The following is a 21,740-nucleotide window of genomic DNA, read 5'->3' as shown; positions in this document are numbered from 1 at the left end:
TCAGATGCAGAAGGATGATCATTTGGATGATAAAGGTACATGTTTTATTGGAAGATAATGTAAATAGTTCAAATACAGTCAGTAAGGGTGAAGAGGACAGAAGAGGTTTAACTCTGCCCAGACACAGCGATAGCTGAATGTTTCTGGTTTTATTAATAGCATAACAAGGCTGCATCAGAGGCTGAAGCAGGAAGGACATTTCCAGGGAATGCAGAGGGGCGAGAGCAGTGGGAACATGGGAATAACAGTGGGTATCAAAGGGATCACACAAAACAGGAAGCAGTTTTGCTGGAAATCAGCATTATGGTTCCTGGCTCCCCTGGGAAACTCTCTAGTGACTGACACGGGAACCAGCTGAGCCCCCTGTTAAGAACACTCTGAGCTCTTCAGAGACTTCTCGAAGTTCTTCCCATCATGTGTCACCTGGCAGGTGTAGGTCTCATGGGTCTTCCACTTTGATGCATCCAGAGACAGGTAACTGCTGGCCATGAACTTGTTGTCACTCTGTTTGGAGGGTTTGGTTGTCTCCACTCCAGTGGAGATCTGCTGGCCATCAGCTTTCCAGGTGACTTGGACTGACCCTGGGTAAAAGCTGCCCAGCAGACAAACCAGTGTGGCTTTGCTCTTTGTTTTTATTTCTTCCGAGGATGGAGGGAAGAGGTGCACGGTAGGAGATGCCTTTGGCTGACCTAAAAGACAAGGAAACTCATTGTGAGGATTAAGGAGAATGTTTAACATCAGTTGAATTCTAGAAAGTGCTAATGCAGAAGGAAGGAAAAGGTTTCAGAGCTAAATGGGTATGATCGCCAATTTTCATTCAGTTTGAGTTTTTTTTCCCATATGACAATGGAGCTTGGAGTCCAACTATTGCTGTGAATATTTATGACCAATGTGCATATTCTCAATGACTTTAATGTTACAATGGGGCTAAATGTGTAAGGACTACTTGGAGGAGTAAGAATTGAGGATTGGGCCCTGACTCAGACCTCAGAGATGCACGTGCTGAGAGCTATCAGGAAAAACATCTGACAGAGGTATTGCACCAAACTCTCATCAATAACAGCATACTACAGCTGCCAGCGTCCATGCTCCGAGCTGTACATGGCGCTACTAAACAAATGCAGCTAGTCTTTGAGGTCATGAGTGTCATCTGATTAGTGGTTTCATTGTACATTGGAGCCATAGCTGAGAACACTTACTTAGTTTTTGCATGGCTGGAGTTACAGAAAATTGGGTGCCCCGTCTGTTGAAAAATGCTTCCCTTTCAATTACTGTATCCAACTGTTAGCCTCTTCCTATGCCCTGCATTCCTGAGGCAAGCTCCCAGACATTGCGGAGATAATTATCTCCACTTGGCTATGCTGAAAATAACGTTCAAAGCTGCAAACGTATTTTTGAGGGAGTTTTTTTTTTTTTTTTTTTTTTAAGTTATTTCATAAAATGTTATAAAACCCACTTTTCAGCTTTTTTCTTCCACGGAGAGTTAATGGGATTTTATCAGTTTTAAATAAAGACGGGAAACTTAAGAGCGAGCGTGTGATCTAAAGCCCATTGAATTGAATGGAAAGACGCTCATTGATTTCAATAGGCTTTGGCTCAGGCCCTAGATACCGATCTAGCCCGTTAGCAATACTGACTCCGTTGTCTTTAGTAGTGTGAACTTACACTGGTGTAACTGAGATCAGAATCTAGTCCTAAGTATATAGCACGTTTCACAAGTCATACCCAAGTCAGTAACTAGATGCATTTTCAAAAAGTGAGTTCAAGTCTTATTTAAAAGACCTCTCACTAGCAAGGCAAGAAAAAACAAACACCTCCGCGCCCTCTCCCCCCCCCCCCCCCACCCTGAGAATGCCATTAAAATTCAGAGTTCAGCAAAGCAAATGAAGGCAATTCCAGAGCTTGCCGTATAATCTGTTTGCTATAGGGTTCTTGGATTATTCCAGTCCAAATTGCTGCTTAAGGACACAATCCCGCAAACAGGCTAATATATTCGTAGGGAGGCTTCCTTTTCCTAAGCGTCAAACTTTTAGGAACATTGTTCTGCAGGGTCTTGCAGCCTTTAAGCTTCATTTTCTGTTAACCTCAGTAGTTTTCCCCTCTAAAATACTGACAAGCTCTTTGTATTATAGGTTTCGGGGAAACCTAAATCTGTCTAGCTCTCAAGTCCCTATTGTAGCTGGAAGCCTCAGTGCTATCGTAACCCTTCAGGAAAGTTTCCCTTTTATTTTAATAAAGCCCCGTAGTTTAGGTGTTGAGCGTTTTGTGTTGTAACTGTTGCCGATGGTGACAGTTCGGCTGTGCAGCCCCTTCCCGGGGGAGGAGGTGACCCTTTGTAAATAGAACTGTCTAGCAAGGGAGGTCTAGAGCAGGAGAGGGTGAGTGAGAAGACCTGGGCACTAGTCCTGACTCTGATACTGATGTGCTGTAAGACCTTGGGCAGGTCACTTCACCTCTGCACATCACATTCCCCAGCTGTGACGTAAGGAATTGTAACCACTATTGTAAAATGCTCTGAGAGCCTCACAAGGCACAATGAGTGAAACTCTGGTCCCACCGCAGTCAATGGCAAAACTCCGACTGCTTCAGCGGGGCTGGGATTTCCCCAAATGTACTGCAGGTTTGATAAATGCTGAGAGTCTCTATGTTCCCCTGACTACAAGGACCCAGATGGCCCAGGCCTGTCACTAATTACTCCTTGCCATATTTCTTCTAAGTACATTTTAATATTGGAGACTGTCATAAAAGAGCCTAATATGTCTCACCCTCCCCTTGATTTCACATGAAGCTCAGTGGGAGATCTTCATGCAGAATAAAGGGAGAATATGTGCCAGGAGTTTCAGCAGGGGAAACCTGCAGCCGCCTGACTTAAGAAGCCCCCTTTTCTCACTTTTCCATGCCCAATCACTGTTAACTTTAACAATGTAACTCCTGCCCTACATTGGGTATTGGTGGAAATCTGAACTAGAAGAAGAAAGCAAACAAAGTGTTGGTTTGTCTCAGAAGCCGAGTGGCAGTTTGTCTTGGTGACACAACAGTCTTCTGAAAAACAATGCTCCTATATAAAAGCACAGCGTTCCCTTTCTAAATGATTGTATCGGGGGGTATCCTTCAAAGAAAGGAGGAAAACCAAAAACATTCCTGCTGCATAAACTAGCAGAATTCTAACTGACTGGCTCACAGTTTCGCCCCCCCCAAAAAACCTTCTGTGATCTAAAAAAGCCAACCAACATCAAACAAACTAGGGCAAGGAACTTATTGAGTTTCTCCCAGGAGTGAAATTTCTATCAGTTTTTTAAAAAGACAAAATACTTCACTTGTGATAAATTCTGAGGCTAGAACTACAAGCCCCTTCTTAATCACAGAGTAAAAGGAAAGAAAACTATTTCAGTGTGATACATTATACCACCCGGGCTGGAACAAAAAGATGCAAAGTTTTTTTTTTTTTTTAAAAACAAGTAATAAACTAGCTGGACAATGATTATAGAGGAATATTGCAGTTACTTACCAAGGACGGTTAGCTGGGTTCCTCCTCCGAAGACATACACACAGTGGCACATGGCTGTGCAAAAACCTCCAAGCAGAAGGTGACCCCATGGATGTGCTGAATCAGGAATTGTCCAGTTCCTGATGGATCGTTTCTGTGATGCCAGAGATCAGGATGACATTCCTTCTCTCTGAGGAGACTCCTGGGTCCAATGAATGAAATGTTGGTTGGGCATTCGCACAGCAGGGTGCTCCCACGTGGACACCATGTGTAGAATGAGAACGTTGCTACCTCCAGTCTAATGAACACCACCATGGATATCTTCATGCAGAATAAAGGGAGAATATGTGCCAGACATTTCAGTAGGGGAAACCTACTGGATATCCTGGGAAGAACCACACTATAGTTCCAGCACTTGATGCTTATCATTGGTTGTTGCTGCACCAGTGTTTTTGGAAGTGTAGTCTTCTGGGGGAAGAACACTTGGACAGAATAACAGAACATTCTGCTCTTCACTGCTTCAGAGGTCTTTTGAAGATAAGATGGGCTCCTCTGTGGAGAACCTGGAGCACCTATAGACATGAACACCAAGGGCCAATTCCTGCATTTATATCCCATATAGCTTCACAGTTTCATTGTTTTTCGTGTGCAATCCTTTAGAGGATACAGCGGGTATTAGGTAGGTCAGACTCCTGGGTTTTGCAGGATTGCAACACTTAAAAATGAAGTCAGAGAACCTATGTCAAGCACTGGAGAGCCAGGACAATTGACCACTGAATGCAGTATGTTGGAAATGATGTGTGAAAACTGGTACTGCATTGTTATAGTAAGTGATACTGTTCTCTGTAGAGGTCATTATTGTCTTATGGGAGAAGTTAGGATAACTGTACTGTACCTTATCTGATCTGCATCTTCAGGAGACTCCAGGACGAGGGCAGAAGCTGCTCCATCCCATATTCACAGGAGATGTTGCTGTGTCGGCCCTTGGCAATAGGGTGTCTGGTTCAGGATACGTCTAGAGCTGTGAGACAATGACCCAGTGCTTATGGTTTATTTCCCAGGGAATAAAATCTACATCATCCTTGGTTTAGGGCCTAGCAGTAGGTTCGGTACAAGTTTTCCTGACTGCTTTGGTAGCTGAAAACCAGTCAGGAACCTCCACATTTTTCTGGAACTATTAAGGCTGCGTCTGTCTGGTAAACTTGAATTTACCAAGTCTTTGTACCAATATAGGCTGGTCATTTAATAATACGGCAGGATACGGCAATCTGGAAGCAGCCTGGAGAATTAACTTCAGCCTGTATCTGTATTCTGATCTTTTTGCCAATTGAACCAGGCCCTCTTGCCTTAAAGGTGTTGATTTCAAACTCTCAGCATTACAGAGCTCTCCTCTCCCTCCAGAGGTTCACGGGGCAGATTCACTTCCTGGTGCCCAGTAGACTGTTCACTTGTGATGCTAACCCCCTCTCACTCCAGGCATCAGCAACGAAGATCTTAACTGTGATCCCTCTCTCTACTCAGCGGATTTCATCTGTCCTTCCAGAGCACTGCACCATCCCTCTGTCTGGAAATGTGAACTTCTTTCTCTCTTTGGTATCTATAGAGTCCGGCTAAGTGTCAGAATTAATGTACGGGAACTGAAAGAAAAGCTCATGTATTGATCAGTGAAGTCTACTTTGGGGGCAATGGTGCCCCCCCACCCCCCAGCGCTCTCCCATGCGGGGAGGTTTGCAGTTCATCTGTGTAGCAAGCTGGTCTCTAGTCTATGCTGGCTAAACCCTGGGGTGGTTTAGGCATAAGTCTTTATACAGATGCAGGAGAGCTGAGCTTTCTGTAAAGCACTCAGGGAAAAATACAGAGGAGGGGCTGTGCATGCTTTGTGTATTGAAGCACAGCATGGGTTAGCTCTGATGAAATAATATGGCAACATCTTTCTCAGACAGCATATGCCCAACTCTGCTCTCACCCCAAGACTCTGCATTGGGACGATGATGAGTGCATCTGTAAGACACTTTTCCCAACTCTGCATTTTAAAGCAAACTAAAGCAAAGCACGGATCCCTGGCTCCCTAACTAAGCGGTGAGGAGAGCTTTTAAAAATCCTTCCACACCCTTTGACATCTTCCTGGCACTTGCTGAAGATCTCCCAGAATGGAGCGCTCCATGACATAATAGATACCTGACGTCTCATTGCTGTGCATGGCTAATGGACACATTCAGCACAGCAATACCAGTAATGAGTAAATTTTTAATAGTCCTGCAGTTCACCTCTAAGGGTGCAACCCATGGCACCGTGCGTGCTATGGTCGTACTGTAACACAGCCTGTTGTGACAAGGTGCTTCCAGCTCTAGAAAACAAGGACAGAGATCCCAGTGGATGCTACGGGCTAGTCTCAGTCGAGCATGACTCCACTGAATTCAATGCCATTACTGCTAGTTTACACTGGTATGCAAGGAGAATCAGACCTCAAGTGGGTGCATGTGAAATCTGAACGTAGCAATGTTGGGGACCTGTAGACTGTACGGACTCAGAGGGGAGACACCCCACACCTTCTCCAGGCAAACGTTCTGGTAGACTCCACTGGGTTTTTTTTAGCTGCTCTCTGGGTCTCTGAGCCAGTGGACCAAAAACCCCTCTGCTTTCCAAACCCTAGCTGACAAATCAAGCCAATGGAAGCTAGTTGAAAATGTTTAAACTGGAATTTCCCCTGGAGTGGCACTCATCTGATGGGGAGAGAACAGCACACCTGAGCACTGCCCACCTCCCAGGGCGTGCCCCAGAAGCAGGAAGCCTGCTACAGAACAGAAGACAGAGCGGTATTTACACAAACTGCAGATAAACTATCCCTCTACCTGCCTGTGTATCGTAGGGTTTTCTATAGCATCTGTCACCATCGTATCAAAGGGTAACATTTTAAAAAGCACCTAAATGACGTAGGCAACACAATTTTCAAAAGTGATTTAGACACTTGGGGCCAGATTTTAAAAGATATTTAGGTGCCTAAAGATGCAGATAGGGGCCTACTGGGATTTTCAAAAGAACCTAGGTGCCTAACAGTCATTTTTTTTCAATACCTTAAAAAATCTGGCCCTAATCCCAAGAGCCTAAATCCCATTAATTTAGACTGGGTTTTTAATGGGACACAAACTGTCTGCTCTAGCCAGTTAAGACCCAAACTGTGCAACACACCAGAAGTATTAAGGACCCTGGTGTTGTACACCCCACAGAATCCAGACCATCACTAATGCTATGTTTCCTTTATAAATAATGACCTTTCCTTTGAGAAGCATCTGAGGGATGCTCATTTTTTTTCAATACCTTAAAAAATCTGGCCCTAATCCCAAGAGCCTAAATCCCATTAATTTAGACTGCCAAGGAAGTTTGTCACTACTGAAAATAACCTCGAAGCTTCATGCAGTTTTTCAATCTGTTCATCAGAGTCTCTGGGAGTTCACATTTCCTTGGCAAGAGGATCCATCAATAATCATTGAGCAAAGGAAGTTAATCTCTTTCCAGAGCCTGTGCGTCAAGAACATTATTTAAAAAAATCAGCACAAACCAGTTGGTTCTAGTTCTTTATGGTGCGCGTTCTCCCTCTCGGATCCCTCCCCTCCCATGCTTGCATTGTAAGCTCTTGAGAGCATTGGAGAGCCATTGTCTCCTCTGTGTGCCATACAGCACCAGGTACCAGCTTAGTGCTCCACAAAACAATAATGCTCTGGGATAATTATCACTCGTGGACGGTCCTGTGTGTGTGAGTGCGTGTTGGGCTGGAGGGAGAAACGGGTGCAGGGATGTCAAAAACACGTGTGACGGGGAAGAAAATAGTCTTCAAAATTAATCTATAGGGCAGCCTCCATTTGTCGTCTTTCCTCCTTATTCCTTTCCATTGGTGGTGGCAGAGCATGACTGGCAGAGCATACTGTGAGTGTCAGATCCCACCCTGCTGTCATCAAATATCTGGCATACAGAAATGATATCACTTTAAACCCTGTAGCTCATTGGCCTCCTCAATTATAGTTTTAAAGCTGACATGGCTGTGGAAGGATCAGTGTTCAAGTGTCTCTTTTGGCTGGCTGGCCCTGCACTGCTCATGGGTCCATGATAAACACTCTCCATGACTTGAGTTCTCAGCTGTACACACGGTGCATGCTGCTGTCTGGGAAGGGTGGGCCAGACCCCAGAGCTCCCCTCAGAGTATCCAGTCTCACTTGAAACTGATCCCCCAGCACAGCTGATGGGTTTTTAATGGGACACAAACTGTCTGCTCTAGCCAGTTAAGACCCAAACTGTGCAACACACCAGAAGTATTAAGGACCCTGGTGTTGTACACCCCACAGAATCCAGACCATCACTAATGCTATGTTTCCTTTATAAATAATGACCTTTCCTTTGAGAAGCATCTGAGGGATTCAAAAGAATTTACACCCTTACACAGCTGGTCAAACAGGACATCAGGGTCATTGTCTGCACCTCTGGCTGAAACTCAGCCGCTGTCACACAGTGGCCAGCAGCACTAGTTTAATATAGGCAAATTTCCCTGTACAGCTGAACCTGCTGGGAGGGCAGGTTGGGTGGGTAGAGAGCTGTCAGCCAGGTCAGTGTTGGCAGGATATTAAAGGCCACTTTACCAAAGAGCGTCTCTACTGACCAGACGTAGCCAGGGGCTCTGGTTACAGCCTGTCCCAGGGAACAGCCTGCAGCAGTGTGGTGCCCCTCACGCTCTGGGCCAGATTTGGCCACTTATTCCCCTGAGTGCTGAGCTGTTCAGCCAATAGCCCATTGACTCCAATGAGGCGTCTTGAAGAATGACTAATGCTCAGGGAGCCGGAATCTGCCCCATGCGCAGGCAGAGGGTGACTCAATACTAACTCACAGAGCAGACTGCTCTCTGCAGGGCTAGTGACCCAGCTGAGCATTGACCCAGCCTAGCCCTGCTGGTCTATTGGGAACTGCCAGGATCCCAGCACAAGCAGGGCTGGCTGCAGACCCACGGGGGTTGCATTACGCTCTCATGCAGCCCCCTATCACCCAGTGATTCCCTAACACAATGTGTGCTCTGCAGAGAGATTTGTGCAGCAGCAATTGTCACACCTCAGCGAAGGGTGGCTGAGACCCAGAGTGACCAGTCTTGGGGACGACAGTCACAGCTTGGATAATGACCCCTCTGTGACATCTCTTCCCCCTCCCCTGATCTCCATGATATTACACGTCACTTCTCATTAGCTTGTCTGAAACCCCAAAGCCAGAGATCTTTACTAAAAAGAAAACCATATTGGCTGATAAAAGGTAAATTGATTTTATTGGAAGAAAAGGTGAATATTGCAATTAATACATGAGGTGTAAAAGAGACAGAAGAAGTTAAACTCATCACAGAGACAGCAATAATTGAATATTTCTGGATTTATTAATATCATAACAAGGCTGCATCAGAGGCTAAAGCAGGAAGGACAATTCCAGGGAATGCAGATGGGTGAGAGTAGTGGGGACATGGGAATAAAGACAGGTGTCATGAATTGGTAAAATCCCCCACCTAAAAGAGGAAGCAGATTTGCTGGAAATCAGCATTATGGGAATGCTACAGGCAGATCCTGGCTCCCTTGGGGAATCCCCTACAGACTGACACGGGAACCAGCTGACCCCGTTAAGAACACTCTGAGCTCTTCAGGGACTTCTCAAAGTTCTTCCCATCGTGTGTCACCTGACAGGTGTAGGTCTCATGGGTCTTCCACTTTGACGCATCCAGAGACAGGTAACTGCTGGCCATGTACTTGTTGTCACTTTGTTTGGAGGGTTTGGTCGTCTCCACTCCAGTGGAGATCTGCTGGCCATCAGCTTTCCAGGTCACTTGGACTGCCCCTGGGTAAAAGCTGCCCAGCAGACACACCAGTGTGGCTTTGCTCTTTGTTTTTATCTCTTCCGAGGATGGAGGGAAGAGGTGCACTGTAGGAGATGCCTTTGGTTGACCTACAAAACGAGGAGATTCAGTGTTAGAAAACCCAAATCCAGAGACTGCCTGTGCCGAACACAAGAAATTCCAGATCTCTGAAGTGTAACAGATCGAATCTTTTACAAGCGCCGTGGGCAGGGTAATTATCTGAGATGTAAGATATCCTTCTGGTTAAGGCACAGGACTGGGAATCGGGACATTTGGGACCCAATTCTTGGTCTGTCACATCCTTCCTTAGTGAACCTGGCCTAGTTAGTAACTGTCCCTATGCCTGTAGAAGTCAGATAATATCACTTGAATCACTGAAGGCTTGATCCCGTATTCCTCTTACACCCATATCTCCCACTGACTTCACATAACATCCTGGGGCCTGCCTGGTGTACAGTGTTGGTGCTAAGAAAAAATCAGTTGGTCTGAAAGTGAGTAAAGAATTACATTCCAATTGATATGCATTGGACATCTCGCAAGAGCCATTCACAAAGAGACGCTGCAGCTGATTCTGCATTGTGCTTCATTTTAGAAATCTAAAAGCAGCTTTCTAAGGATTTTGGACTACATTGTAATTATTAGTTCAGGGATATTTCTTAGGATCTAAGGTTTACTTAGAGATAATGTCTGTAGTTAGGGCACTAGAAGCCACTTCAGTGCACCCAGAGAGGAATCCTTATGGAAAAATCCTGTAAAATGTAATGGCAAAGATACCAGTAGTATCCAAGGGATGGGACAGGGGATCTAGACACATTTAAACTTCCATAAAATTCTATGGAGCTCTACACCCTCTTTTCTATGGCAGGGATAAAGTCTATATATAAAATTCTTTAAGCAGTTATCATTGTCTGCCACATTCTGCAGGCCTTTCTACTAAGGGACCTCAATAGGAAAAACCTCCTAACTCATCTTGTGGTATGCCAACTGCTGAACACACCTAGTTACTGAGTTAGCTTGTTGCTGAAACATTTCCAGAAGCTCGTAATGTACAGAATCTTATATGGGACAAATCCCAGCCAAAGGACTCGAGCCAGTATGTGTCTAAGTGCCTTGCTGGATCAGGGTCCAAGGTGAGCAAAGGGACATTGCAAAATATCACAGTGTTGGTTGATTTCACGGTGGTACAGAGTAGAGTCCCCTGCACCCTCGCACAATGTTGTGCTATGTTACTGCATGGAGATATGGAGACAATAAAGGACCTACTGGCTTAGGAATGGATGCAAAAATTTGGGCAATTTTTAACCCCCTAGTAAAAAGCACCTGTCTTCTAACTGGGGCCAAATTGAGAAACTCTTCCTCATTCCAGGTAGCAAGGATGTCAGTGGGCCTGTTTGAAGAGCAAGGCGCTACTTAGGACAAGTAGGTTCAGTGTAGCCTGGGCTGTAGTTATTTCACGCTTTACACAGCTCAAAGCTACAAACAATGTTGTCTGAGCTAGCACAGTCAGCCCTGATTTACTGAGCCCTGGCTAGCCGAGATCTATCTGCTCCTCAAGGTTTTACTGTAACTGAAGCCTGCTGGCCCAGCCAGCATCCTGGTCATTGAGCTTGGAGGTTGGCAGCTGGAGAGTGCAGCTTCTAGGAAGCTGTCTAGCCTTTCCAGACTGGCCAGCAACCTCATTAGTGTGCTCCAGGCTTGAGAGAGGCAATTAGTGCAGTCTCTTTCAAGCCCACTTCCCCTGCAGGCTGCTCCAACCCCACTCCATTTATCTGTAACCCTCCATATTTCAAAGGTGTTGGGTGTCCCTCAGCACCTACAGCAAATCAGGGTTGAGTGGCATTTCCATACTGAAATCCACGATAGCTACAGTCATCCAAGGTACAATGGAACCGATCCTCCGGGTCAGGAGTAAGTCAGTCGGTGCAATTACACTCACTCAGTGTAAGTGTAAATCAGTGTAGTTCCATTACTGCCAAGGGGGCTACATTGATTTACACCACACGAGGATCTGTTCTTATATTTTTAAAATTGCTTCAGTGTCTTAACTCGCTTTAAATTAGCAATTCTAGAAATAGGGCTGGTCAAAAATTACCCATCAAATCTTTTTCAATTAAAAATTGGGTTTTCATCTCAATGGAAATTTTTGCAGAAAGTTTCCGATGTTACAAAATTTCTTGTTGCAAATGCAAAATCTCAAAACCGAAAGGTTTCTGCAAATATCTAGGGTTTTTCTTTGTTTTCAGTAATTATCGATAAAAGATGTTTTAGTTTTGAATTTTTTTGCAAAAAGTCTAAATTCTCAGCAGAAAATTGACAAAAATAATATTTTAATTTTTGATTAATTTTTCCAGAAAATGAAACCCATTTTGTGACTAACTCTTACTAAAATGAATAGTAAGACTGCTCCAGAAGATCAGATTTCAAATCCCAAAGGACAAATTATTTTTTCATATCACATTAGATTTTCAGGGATTGTACCTCTATCTTAAAGAGGTTTGGATGAGTTTTGGTGGAGATCTATTGAAAACAAAGGGACTATGTTGTTTTACCCTGGCTGAGAACCTGGCACTTGGTTTCTTTCACATCTTGACTTAAGAAATGTCTAGTTCGTTAAAACAAAAAACAAGGTAGAAAATATTTTAGGAGGCTCACACCAGTTATTTAAAAATTGGGACCTGACAGCAGAATCTTGATTTCATGGGCAAATTCAAACACCTGTTCATTGGGAAATCAGAAAATGTTACTGCATGGGACACGTGCACTCTACTCTGTCTATCCACTGATTAAATATTGTTCTCAACACCGTGTGAAGGTCTGTGCATAAAGGGAGAGGAGACCCAATCCTGGCACTAAGAGAGAAAAGGAGGAAAAAATCATGGAAACACGACAGGATTGGCACTGAGAAGGAAAGCAGGTGAGTAATTCAGTGACTTACCAAGGACGGTCAGCTGGGTTCCTCCACCGAAGACATTCCACAGTGACACAGGGCTGTACAAAAACCAGTCGCCACCAATGCCCCTGGGGGGAAAATAGACATGGGACAACTTCTGCTGGCTCTCCATGAGAGCGAAGGTTCATTATTTCTGGAGAAGCTCATAGTACAATTGATTGAATGAAGATCCATTGGGAAGTGAAGCAATGGAGTATTCCTTGGGAGAGATCACATGGGGCCAAATCCTGGTCCCAGCACGCAGCCCACGTAAGAGAGCAGAAGATGGTCTTGTACTTAAGGCACTGGAGTGGGCGTCAGAAGATGGGTTCAAGTCCTGGTTCTGCCACAGACTTTCTTTGTGCCCTTGGGCAAGCCACATAATCTCTGTACCTCAATTCCCCATCTGTAAAATGGGGATAGTACTTCCCTATTTCACTGGGGTGCTGTAAGGATAAATTCCTTTATGGCTGTGAGATGCTCAGGTACAACAGTGATACAGGCCATAAACCTGCCTAGATAGACGCAAAGGAACTGTGTGCTAGGCAGCTGCTACTCCACTGGGTTCCACTGTCCCTGTGCTCCCCCAACACACCCACGGTCTGTGGAACTGCAGGTACCTCCAGCATTGCCTGTGTGTGCTGCTGTGGATGGCCCCCATGGAGCTCCATCTAGCACCATTGTGGGTGGTGGAGGGGACGCAGAGAGTGTTGAATTGGGGCTGCTAAGCTGTTGGTCCTTCCACTGCCAGCTGCCCTTTGTAGGTCCCAGCGAGGGAGGGGCTGGCAGATTTCTTTGGGATGCTGATAGTGAACACGCTGAGCCGCGTTCAACCCTGGTGCAATTATAGTGACGTGTGGGAATTATACCAGAGGAGAATTAGGCCCATTTGCTGCCAGTATTTAATGTATCCAATCGTGCATTTCATGTGGGCGATACCCCTGTTTCCAAAGCACGTGTCTGTAGCCTACATCCCTGGGAGCGCTGGCATCTCTACAGACATAGTATAAACACTATCCTAGCGTCACACCAACAAGTATCAGCAAAGAAACAGATCTGCCATGCTGGGACTGCATGTGTGTGGATAGGAAACCAACACCACGTGCTGTCCTCATCTCTCATCAGGATAGTGCAGCCTTCCCTGCACCTGTCAGTGAGAAGCTACCACATCCCATGACACGTGGTCCTGCCTTACCTGATCAGGATCTCCAGATAGTTCATAGGGCCAGGGGTCACTCTGAAGAAGCTGCGTCATGATGTTCTGTCTTGCATTTGGCTGGTGAAGTCTCCCCACTGGACATGTCCGAGGAACAAGTAAAGAATGCTCAAGATCCATGTGCCATGAAACCGACCTACACCATCCTCTGCTGGGACCCTGTTAGTATCAATACAAGCAATGTTGGGATCAATGTCCATTGTGCAGCAGAGACGAGCGCTTTCCTGAAGGGAGCCCCGCATTTGCTTTAGAAATTAACGCAGTGCCACCAATGACAGCCATTTGCTCTGTATTTCCCAGCTGTTCTCAGCAGTAAATCCCTGCGCTGTTTCCCTGGACAGAGCTGCCATGAGACTCTCACCATTGCTGGGCTATTCCCTGCCCCTCACCTTAGGAGAGCAGCTCTGGGGCCTGCTGCCCAGCAGAGTGTGGGCGTGAGGTGCCCCTCTCACCAAGGGCAGGGCCAGTAAACATCTAGGCTGTGAGCTGTGTCCATGCTCAGCTGGTTTCTTCTGAATTAAACCAGGGCACTGGACCCTCCCTCTGACTGTAAATACAAACTCCCCTTAGTGCCTGGTGTGTGTCAGCTTAGCACGGCCAGGGGAGTGAATGGTACCAGCCACATTTCCTCATCAATGGGCCGCAGTTGAAGCCAAGGATCATGTGCTGTGTTTAAGGCTTGATCTGACACTTACTGAAGTTGGTGGGGAAGCTCCTGTGAGTTCAGGGTTCAGGCTCAGACCCTGCGAGAATTCCCTGGGTCGTGGAGGGCAGGCCTGAGCCACTAGCAAAAGTGTCCAAGTCCCATCATCAGAAGAGACCTAAGCACTCGGGGCCAGAGTGTTAAAGGTATTTAAACACCTAAATGTACAGGGAGGTGCCTAGCAGGATTTTCAAAAGCACCTAGCTGCCAAATGCCCATTCATTTCAATGCCTTTTAAATCTGGTCCTTAGGCTCCTGATTCCTATTGACTTTCAGTTGAACTTTGACTCTCAATGGAGTGAGTCACTTTTGAAAATATCCTAAATACTTCATGCAGGTTTTCAGTCCAGTCATCAGTCTATTGCAGTTCACATGTGCAAGGGAACAGGCCCAATTAATAAACATTGAGCAAAGGAAGTTCATCTCTTTCCAGAGCCTTTTTGTCAATCAAAATAGTGGTAAGTCAGTGCACAGCAATAGGTTCTGGCAGCCAACCCTTTATGGCACATGCTCGCTCCCCCCCCCCTCTCTGTCACTCACTCACTCACTCACTCACACACACACACACACACACACACACACACACACACACACACACACACACACACACACACACACACACACACACACACACACACACACGCTCTGTCTGATCCCTTCACACTTATCCTTGCATTGTAAGTTCCTGAAAACTTCTGAGAGCCATTGTCCCCTCTGTCCTCTGCACACGCTTGGTGCTCCACAAATCATCATCTGGAATTCTTAGCCCCCAAAAGTACAGGGGTGTGTGTGTGTGTGTGTGAGAGGGTGTTGGGATGGTGGGACAAATAGGTGTGAGGATGTTAAAAATACTTATTTAAGAAACCATCATTCTTTAAAACTCATCCTTAGTGCAGTCCCCCTAAGCTCCCCTTCCCCCTTATTCATTTCTGGAGGAGGTAGAAGTGCATGGCTGGCCATCCATCCATCTATCTGTGTTACTCATATTGTGAGTGTCAGATCCCATTGTGCTGCCACCAAGTATCTGGCATAGGTGATACAAATGTATCCTTTTACCTCCGGGGCCCATGGCTGTAGGAGAACCAGTGTTTATGGGTCTCCTTTGGCTGGCTGGCCCAGCACTGCTCAGGGGTCCGTAGTTCCCAGCTGTACACACGGTGCATGCTGCTGTCTGGGAAGGGTGGGACAGACTCCAGGGTGCCCCTCAGAGTATCCAGTCTCACATGCAACATGAAACTTATCCACGGACCCCCAGCACCATTTTGGGGTTTTAATGGGACACAAACTGTCTGCTCCGGCCCATCGAGGCCCAAACTGTGCAACACACAAGATGTACTAAGGGCCCCAGTGTTGTGCACCCAGAGAATCCAGATCATCAGGAATGTTCTGATTTAGTTCTAAATAATGATGCTTTTCAAATGTAATATCTTGAATCTGAAGGCTCCCAAAGCACTTTACACACTTACACAGCTGGTCAAACTGGACATGAGGGTCTCTGCCTTCACCTGCGGTTGAAACACAGGACCTATCACACAGTGGCCAGCAGCACTGGTTTATTTCAGGCAGATTTCCCTGTACAGCTGAACATGCTGGAAGGGCAGGTTGGGTGGGTAGAGAGCTGTCGCCCAGGTTGGTGGTGGCAGGATATTAAAGGCCACTTTTCCAAAGAGGGGTTTGTGTCTCTACTGACCAGAAGTAGCCAGGAGCTCTGTTTGCAGCCTATCCCAGGGAACAGCCTGCAGTGTCGTGCCCCTCCCTCTATGGGCCAGATTTGGCCACTTATTCCCCTGAGTGTTGAGCTGTTCAGCCAATAGCCCATTGACTCCAATGAGGCTACCTGAAGAGTGACTAATGCTCAGGGAGAAGGTACCGGAATCTACCCCGTGCGCGGGCAGAGGTTGACTCTGTACTAACTCACAGAGCAGGCTGCTCTCTGCAGGGCTAGTGACCCACCTGAGCGTTGACCCAGACTAAAAAGAAAACCATATTAGCTGATAAAAGGGAAATTGATTTTATTGGAAGAGAAGGTGAATATTGCAATTAATACACAAGATGTAAAAGGGACAGAAGAAGTTAAACTCTTCACAGTCACAGCGATAGTCAATTTTTTCTGATTTTATTAATAACATAACAAGGCTGCATCAGAGACTAAAGCAGGAGGGACAATTCCAGGGAATGCAGGGGGGTGAGAGCAGTGGGAACATGGGAATAAAGACAGGTGTCGTATGGATTGGTAAAATCCCCGCTAAAACGGGAAGCAGACTGGCTGGAAATCAGCATTATCGGAATGCTACAGGCAGATCCTGGCTCCCTTGGGGAACCAGGGTCCCTACAGACTGACACGGGAACCGGCCAAGCCCTCTGGGGGTCAGAGGGTTAAGAACACTCTGAGCTCTTCAGGGACTTCTCGAAGTTCTTCCCATCGTGTGTCACCTGGCAGGTGTAGGTCTCATGGGTCTTCCACTTTGATGCATCCAGAGACAGGTAACTGCTGGCCATGAACTTGTTGTCACTCTGTTTGGAGGGTTTGGTCGTCTCCACTCCAGTGGAGATCTGCTGGCCATCAGCTTTCCAGGTCACTTGGACTGCCCCTGGGTAAAAGCTGCCCAGCAGACACACCAGTGTGGCTTTGCTCTTTGTTTTTATCTCTTCTGAGGATGGAGGGAAGAGGTGCACGGTGGGAGATGCCTTTGGCTGACCTACAAGACAAGGAGATTCAATGTTAGAAAACCTATATCCAGAGACTACCAGTGCAGAACGTTCGACATTCCAGATCTCTGCAGTGTAACAAATCCAACCTCTCTCAAGCGCCGGGGCAGGATAATTATCTTAGATGTTCTCCTGGTTAAGGCACAGGACTGGGAATCTGGACACTTGGGGTCCATTCCTAGTTCCGCCACAGGCTTCCTCTGTGAAACTGATGAAGTCACTTACCTCTCTGTCTATGAAAGGGGGTTTACATCACTGAACTCACCGCACGCAGGCTTTTTCTCAAGGTTTATGTGTTTTTACATATTACTAAAGCGCTGTGAGACACTTGGTGGAAGATGCTGGAGAAGTGCGAAGTATTATCAGTATTGTTTCCAAGCTCACCTTTTCATTCATTGTTGCTCAGATAAAGGGAAATACGACTTCTAAATAGCTAGCAACCTAGGCAGTTTGCACAGAATTCCTCAACATTAAGTGCTAGATTTTTATACCCTTCCTCACATTGAGTAGCACCTTCCTTCTCAAACGGTGCCATTTAGTGCAGAGAAAGGTGCTACTCATTGAATTAACTCAGAAGATATTTCCATGGTGAAAACTCTCTCTCTCTACCTCCGCAAGAACAGACTATCTGCGAATGAGATGGTGAGAGCCATTCACAATGAAAAACTGCAGGTCATTTGGCCTTGTGCCCATCTTAGAAATTTAAAAACAGCAGATAAGTATCTTCCTAGGACTACGTTCTGTTTTTTATTTTGGGGATATTTCTTAGGGTCTAAGCTTAGAGTTTAATTTGTCTGTTCAGATCTTGGGGGCTGTTTCACTAGGGGCACAGAAGAATCTGGGGTAACTATCTGCTTAGGAAGGGCACAAAAGTTCAGGGAAATTTTAAATCCTTGGTAACAATTATGCACCAGCCTTGTTGCTGGGGCCAGATTGAGATGCCCTTCCTCGTGCCAGATTGCACCTTACTCCACAGGTGGTTTGTCCCATTTCATTAGTGGGACTGTATGAAAAGCAATGTGCTATTTGGCATGAGTAGGGTTACTGCAGTCCGGGCCTTAATTATTTCACACTTTATATTGGTCAAAGAAGCCAACAATGGTATTTGAGCTAATACTGTCAGTCCTGACTTACTGAGCCCTGGCTAAGCCAGGTCCATCACGTCCCCTTGCAAGAAGCTCTGTAACTGAAGCTGGCTGGTCCAGCCAGCATCCTGATCACTGAGCTTGGCAGACACAGAATCCAGCCTCTAGGAAGCGGTCCAGCCTTTCAGACTGGCCAGCAACCTCGTTAGTGAGCTCCACGCTTGAGGGACACAATTAGTGCAACCTCTTTAAAGCCCTCTTCCCCTGCAGGCTGCTCCAACCCCACTCTCTTTAAATAAGATCTTGCATATTTCAAAGATTTTGGGTGGGGTTGGGTTGCATTTTCAAACTGAACTCCAATTTTCTCTAAGGTACAATGGAACGGATCTTCAGTGTCAGGAGTAAGTCAGTCAGTGCAATTAGACTCATTCAGGGTAAGTGTAAATCAGTGTAGCTTCCGTGCCAGCAATGGACTACATGGATTTACACTATATGAGGAGCTGCCGTCTATTTTTAAAATTACATCAGTCTCTTGTCTAGCTCTAACTGAGCAATGCTACAAATAGGGCTGGTTGAAAATGACCCATCAAAACTGTTATCAGTGGAAAATTGGTTTTCAATTGAATGAAAATTTTTGTCGGAAGTATCTGCTTTCCTCAGAAAAATTCGTTTTTGTGTGTGTTGAAAATCCCCAGATGGAAAAAGTGGAAATCTTAAGCCAAAACCTGTCAATAACTGAAGAATTTTCAGTTTTCAGCTGAAAATGCTTGTTTGGGATTTTGGACCCCTTGAGATAAAACTGATTTTTTTTGTTTTGCTTTTCCTAAAATTATTCACAGCATAAAACCGTATTTTCTGCCCAGCTCTCATCCTAAGCATTTCCCTCTAACGGCCCCTGAAAAATCAGATTTTAAATCACCAGGGACCAATGACTTTAATAGAACATTAGATTTCCTGGGATTGGACACCTGTCTGTAGGAGCCTGGGGTGAGGTTTGGTGGAGCTCTATTGCGGACAATGGAGCCAGGGCAGTGTGCAGCACCTGAGAAGCTGGCCCTGGGTTTCTTTCATACACTGACTAACACCCGGTGCTACTGAGAAATAGTTCATACCTTAAAAGAAAAAGAGGGACAATCTTTTCCTTACGGGGCTAACACTAGGTCATCGTAACTGGGGACCCAGTGGCAGAATCTCAATAGGTTTCATGGGCAAATTCAAACTTCTCTTCATTGGGAAAATGACTATCCAGAGAGACTAAACGTTATTCCCAACACTGTGTGAAGGTCCATATATAAAGTGAGAGGAGTCCCGAGCCCAGCATGAAGACAAAGAAATCAGGAAAAAAATCATGGAAAACGTACAATACAGCCAGGAGAAGGAAAGTTTGTGAGTAATTCAGTGACTTACCAAGGACGGTCAGCTGGGTTCCTCCACCGAAGACCCACCACAGTGACACACAGCTGTACAAAAACCTATCCCAGTCTATGGCAGGGGGAGGTTGCCACCACTGCCCAGGAGGGGAAAAAGAGGCGCGGGGCAATTTCCACTGGCTCCCCATGGGAGTGCAGGTTTATCCTTTCTGGAGAAACTCATTGTACAGTCGGAGGAGTGGAGATCTACTGGGAAGTGAAGCAATGGAGTATTCCTTGGGACAACTCACAATAAGGCCAAATCCTGGTCCCCGCACACAGCCCACATAAGAGAACACACGATGGGCTTGTAGTTAAGGCACCGGCGTGGGAGTCAGGCGAGACGGGGTTCAAGTCCTGGCTCTGCCACAGACTTTGTATCCTTGGGCAAGTCATGTCATCTCTGTGTTTCAGTTCCCCATCTGTAAAATGGGGGCAGCACTTCCCTGCCTCACAGGGTGGTCTAAGGATAAGTTCTATCGTGTCTCAGAGATTCTCAGGCACTACAGTGGTTGAGGGCATAAAGGTACCGAGAGAGAAGCAAAGGAGCTCTGTGCTCTGCTACCGCGCTGGGTTCCCCCACTACAGCGCTCCCCCAACCCCCGCACAGGCTGTGGATCTGCCTGTGTGTCTGTGCGGCTGTGGCTGGAGCCCGTGGAGAACGGTTGTGGGTGCTGGAGGGCATGTACACAACTGGACTGTGTGTTGGTCCTTCCACTGCCATTTGACCATGACAGGCCAATACTGGACCAAATTCATCACTGGTGCCATTGTAGTCACTTCAGTGGAATTACATCAGGGAATGAATGTGGCGCATTAGCTGTCAGTATTGAATGGATTCAGTGGTGTATGTTATGGATACGATAACCATACTTAGAAAGCTTGTGGCCATGACCCCACACCTCTGGAGCACCAGCATCTTTCTAGACATAATTAATGTAGAGGATGTTCCGGTGACCCAGCAATTAGTGTCAGCAAAGAGACGGATCAGACGTGCCAGGGGCTGCATGCGGGTGGATCGGATGTGATCCAAACCACGTGCTGTCCTCGTCTACTCTCTGAATAGCGCAGCCTCTCTGCACCTGTCTGTGAGAAGCTAAGACATCCCCTCCCACGTTGTCCTAACTTACCTGATCAGGATCTTCAGATCGTCCACGGGGCCAGGGGGTTGCTCTGAGTCACTGGGCACAGCCCTTCTGCAAGAAGCTGCGTCATGACGTCCTGCGTTCGCTCTCAGCTGAGCCATGCAGGGGGCTGGTGACGTCTCCACATTGGACGTGTCAGAGGAATGACTCAAGATCCATGTGCCATTAAACCGATCACTCCACGCTCTGTCTGATCCCCAGCAGTGGATCAGGTGCAGGCATTACTAGAAGCCAGGAGCCAAGCAAGATGCTCAGAACCTTTGGTGCTTGTAAAAGCCATGTCCATCGTACAGCTGGCATATGCTGGAAAATGCTCCAGACCCTGTTGGTACCAATACAACGCAATTCTGGTATCAACAGAGAGCATGTCTGCTCAGCCCATGTCCAATGTGCAGCAGAGATCAGCACTTTCCTTGTGGGAGCCCCCAGTTGCCTTCAGCAATTAACGCAGTGCCACCAACGACAGCTATTTGCTCTGTATTTCCCAGCTGTTCTCAGCAGTAAATCCCTGCGCTGTTTCCCTGGACAGAGCTGCCATGAGACTCACACCATTGCTGGGCTATTCCCTGCCCCTCACCTTAGGAGAGCAGCTCTGGGGCCTGCTGCCCAGCAGAGTGTGGGCGTGAGGTGCCCCTCTCACCAAGGGCAGGGCCAGTAAACATCTAGGCTGTGAGCTGTGTCCATGCTCAGCTGGTTTCTTCTGAATTAAACCAGGGCACTGGACCCTCCCTCTGACTGTAAATACAAACTCCCCTTAGCGCCTGGTATGTGTCAGCTCAGCACGGCCAGGGGAGTGAATGGTACCAGCCCCATTTCCTCATTAATGGGCCATAGTTGAAGCCAAGGATCATGTGCTGTGTTTAACACGTGATCCGGCACCTACTGAAGATGGTGAAGAAGCTCCTGTGACTTCAGTGGTTCGGGCTCAGACCCTGCGAGAATTCCCTGGGAAGTGGAGGGCAGGCCTGAGCCGCTAGCAAAAGGGCCCAAGTCCCATTGTCAGAAGTGACTTAAGCACTTAGGCCTGGAGTGTTAATGGTGTTTAAGCGTCTAAATATACAGGTAGGTGCCTGGTGGGATTTTGAGAAGCACCTGTCTGCCAAACGCCCATTCATTTCAATGCCTTTTAAATCTGTTCCTTAGGCTCCTAAATCCTATTGACTTTCAGTTGAACTTAGA

At 46.5% G+C, this 21,740-nt stretch overlaps 3 gene segments (V, D, J or C); all 3 read right to left on the bottom strand.

Moving 5' to 3' along the window:
* Nucleotides 1-366: 366 nt before the first annotated feature.
* Nucleotides 367-3,560, bottom strand: LOC135890565 (immunoglobulin lambda constant 1-like). The segment is given in 2 exon segments: nt 367-689; nt 3,509-3,560. Coding segments are annotated over 2 exon segments (375 nt in total).
* Nucleotides 3,561-8,775: 5,215 nt separating this feature from the next.
* LOC135890564 (immunoglobulin lambda constant 1-like) lies at nt 8,776-13,515 on the bottom strand. The segment is given in 3 exon segments: nt 8,776-9,454; nt 12,301-12,383; nt 13,490-13,515. Coding segments are annotated over 3 exon segments (432 nt in total).
* Nucleotides 13,516-16,215: 2,700 nt separating this feature from the next.
* Nucleotides 16,216-20,662, bottom strand: LOC135890563 (immunoglobulin lambda constant 1-like). The segment is given in 3 exon segments: nt 16,216-16,912; nt 19,415-19,467; nt 20,547-20,662. Coding segments are annotated over 3 exon segments (492 nt in total).
* Between the last annotated feature and the right edge of the window lie 1,078 nt (nt 20,663-21,740).

Source organism: Emys orbicularis, chromosome 16, assembly GCF_028017835.1.
Source record: "Emys orbicularis isolate rEmyOrb1 chromosome 16, rEmyOrb1.hap1, whole genome shotgun sequence".
NCBI lineage: Eukaryota > Metazoa > Chordata > Testudines > Emydidae > Emys > Emys orbicularis.
Note: the sequence above shows the minus strand (reverse complement) of the source record. Positions and strands in the feature narration are given on the sequence as shown.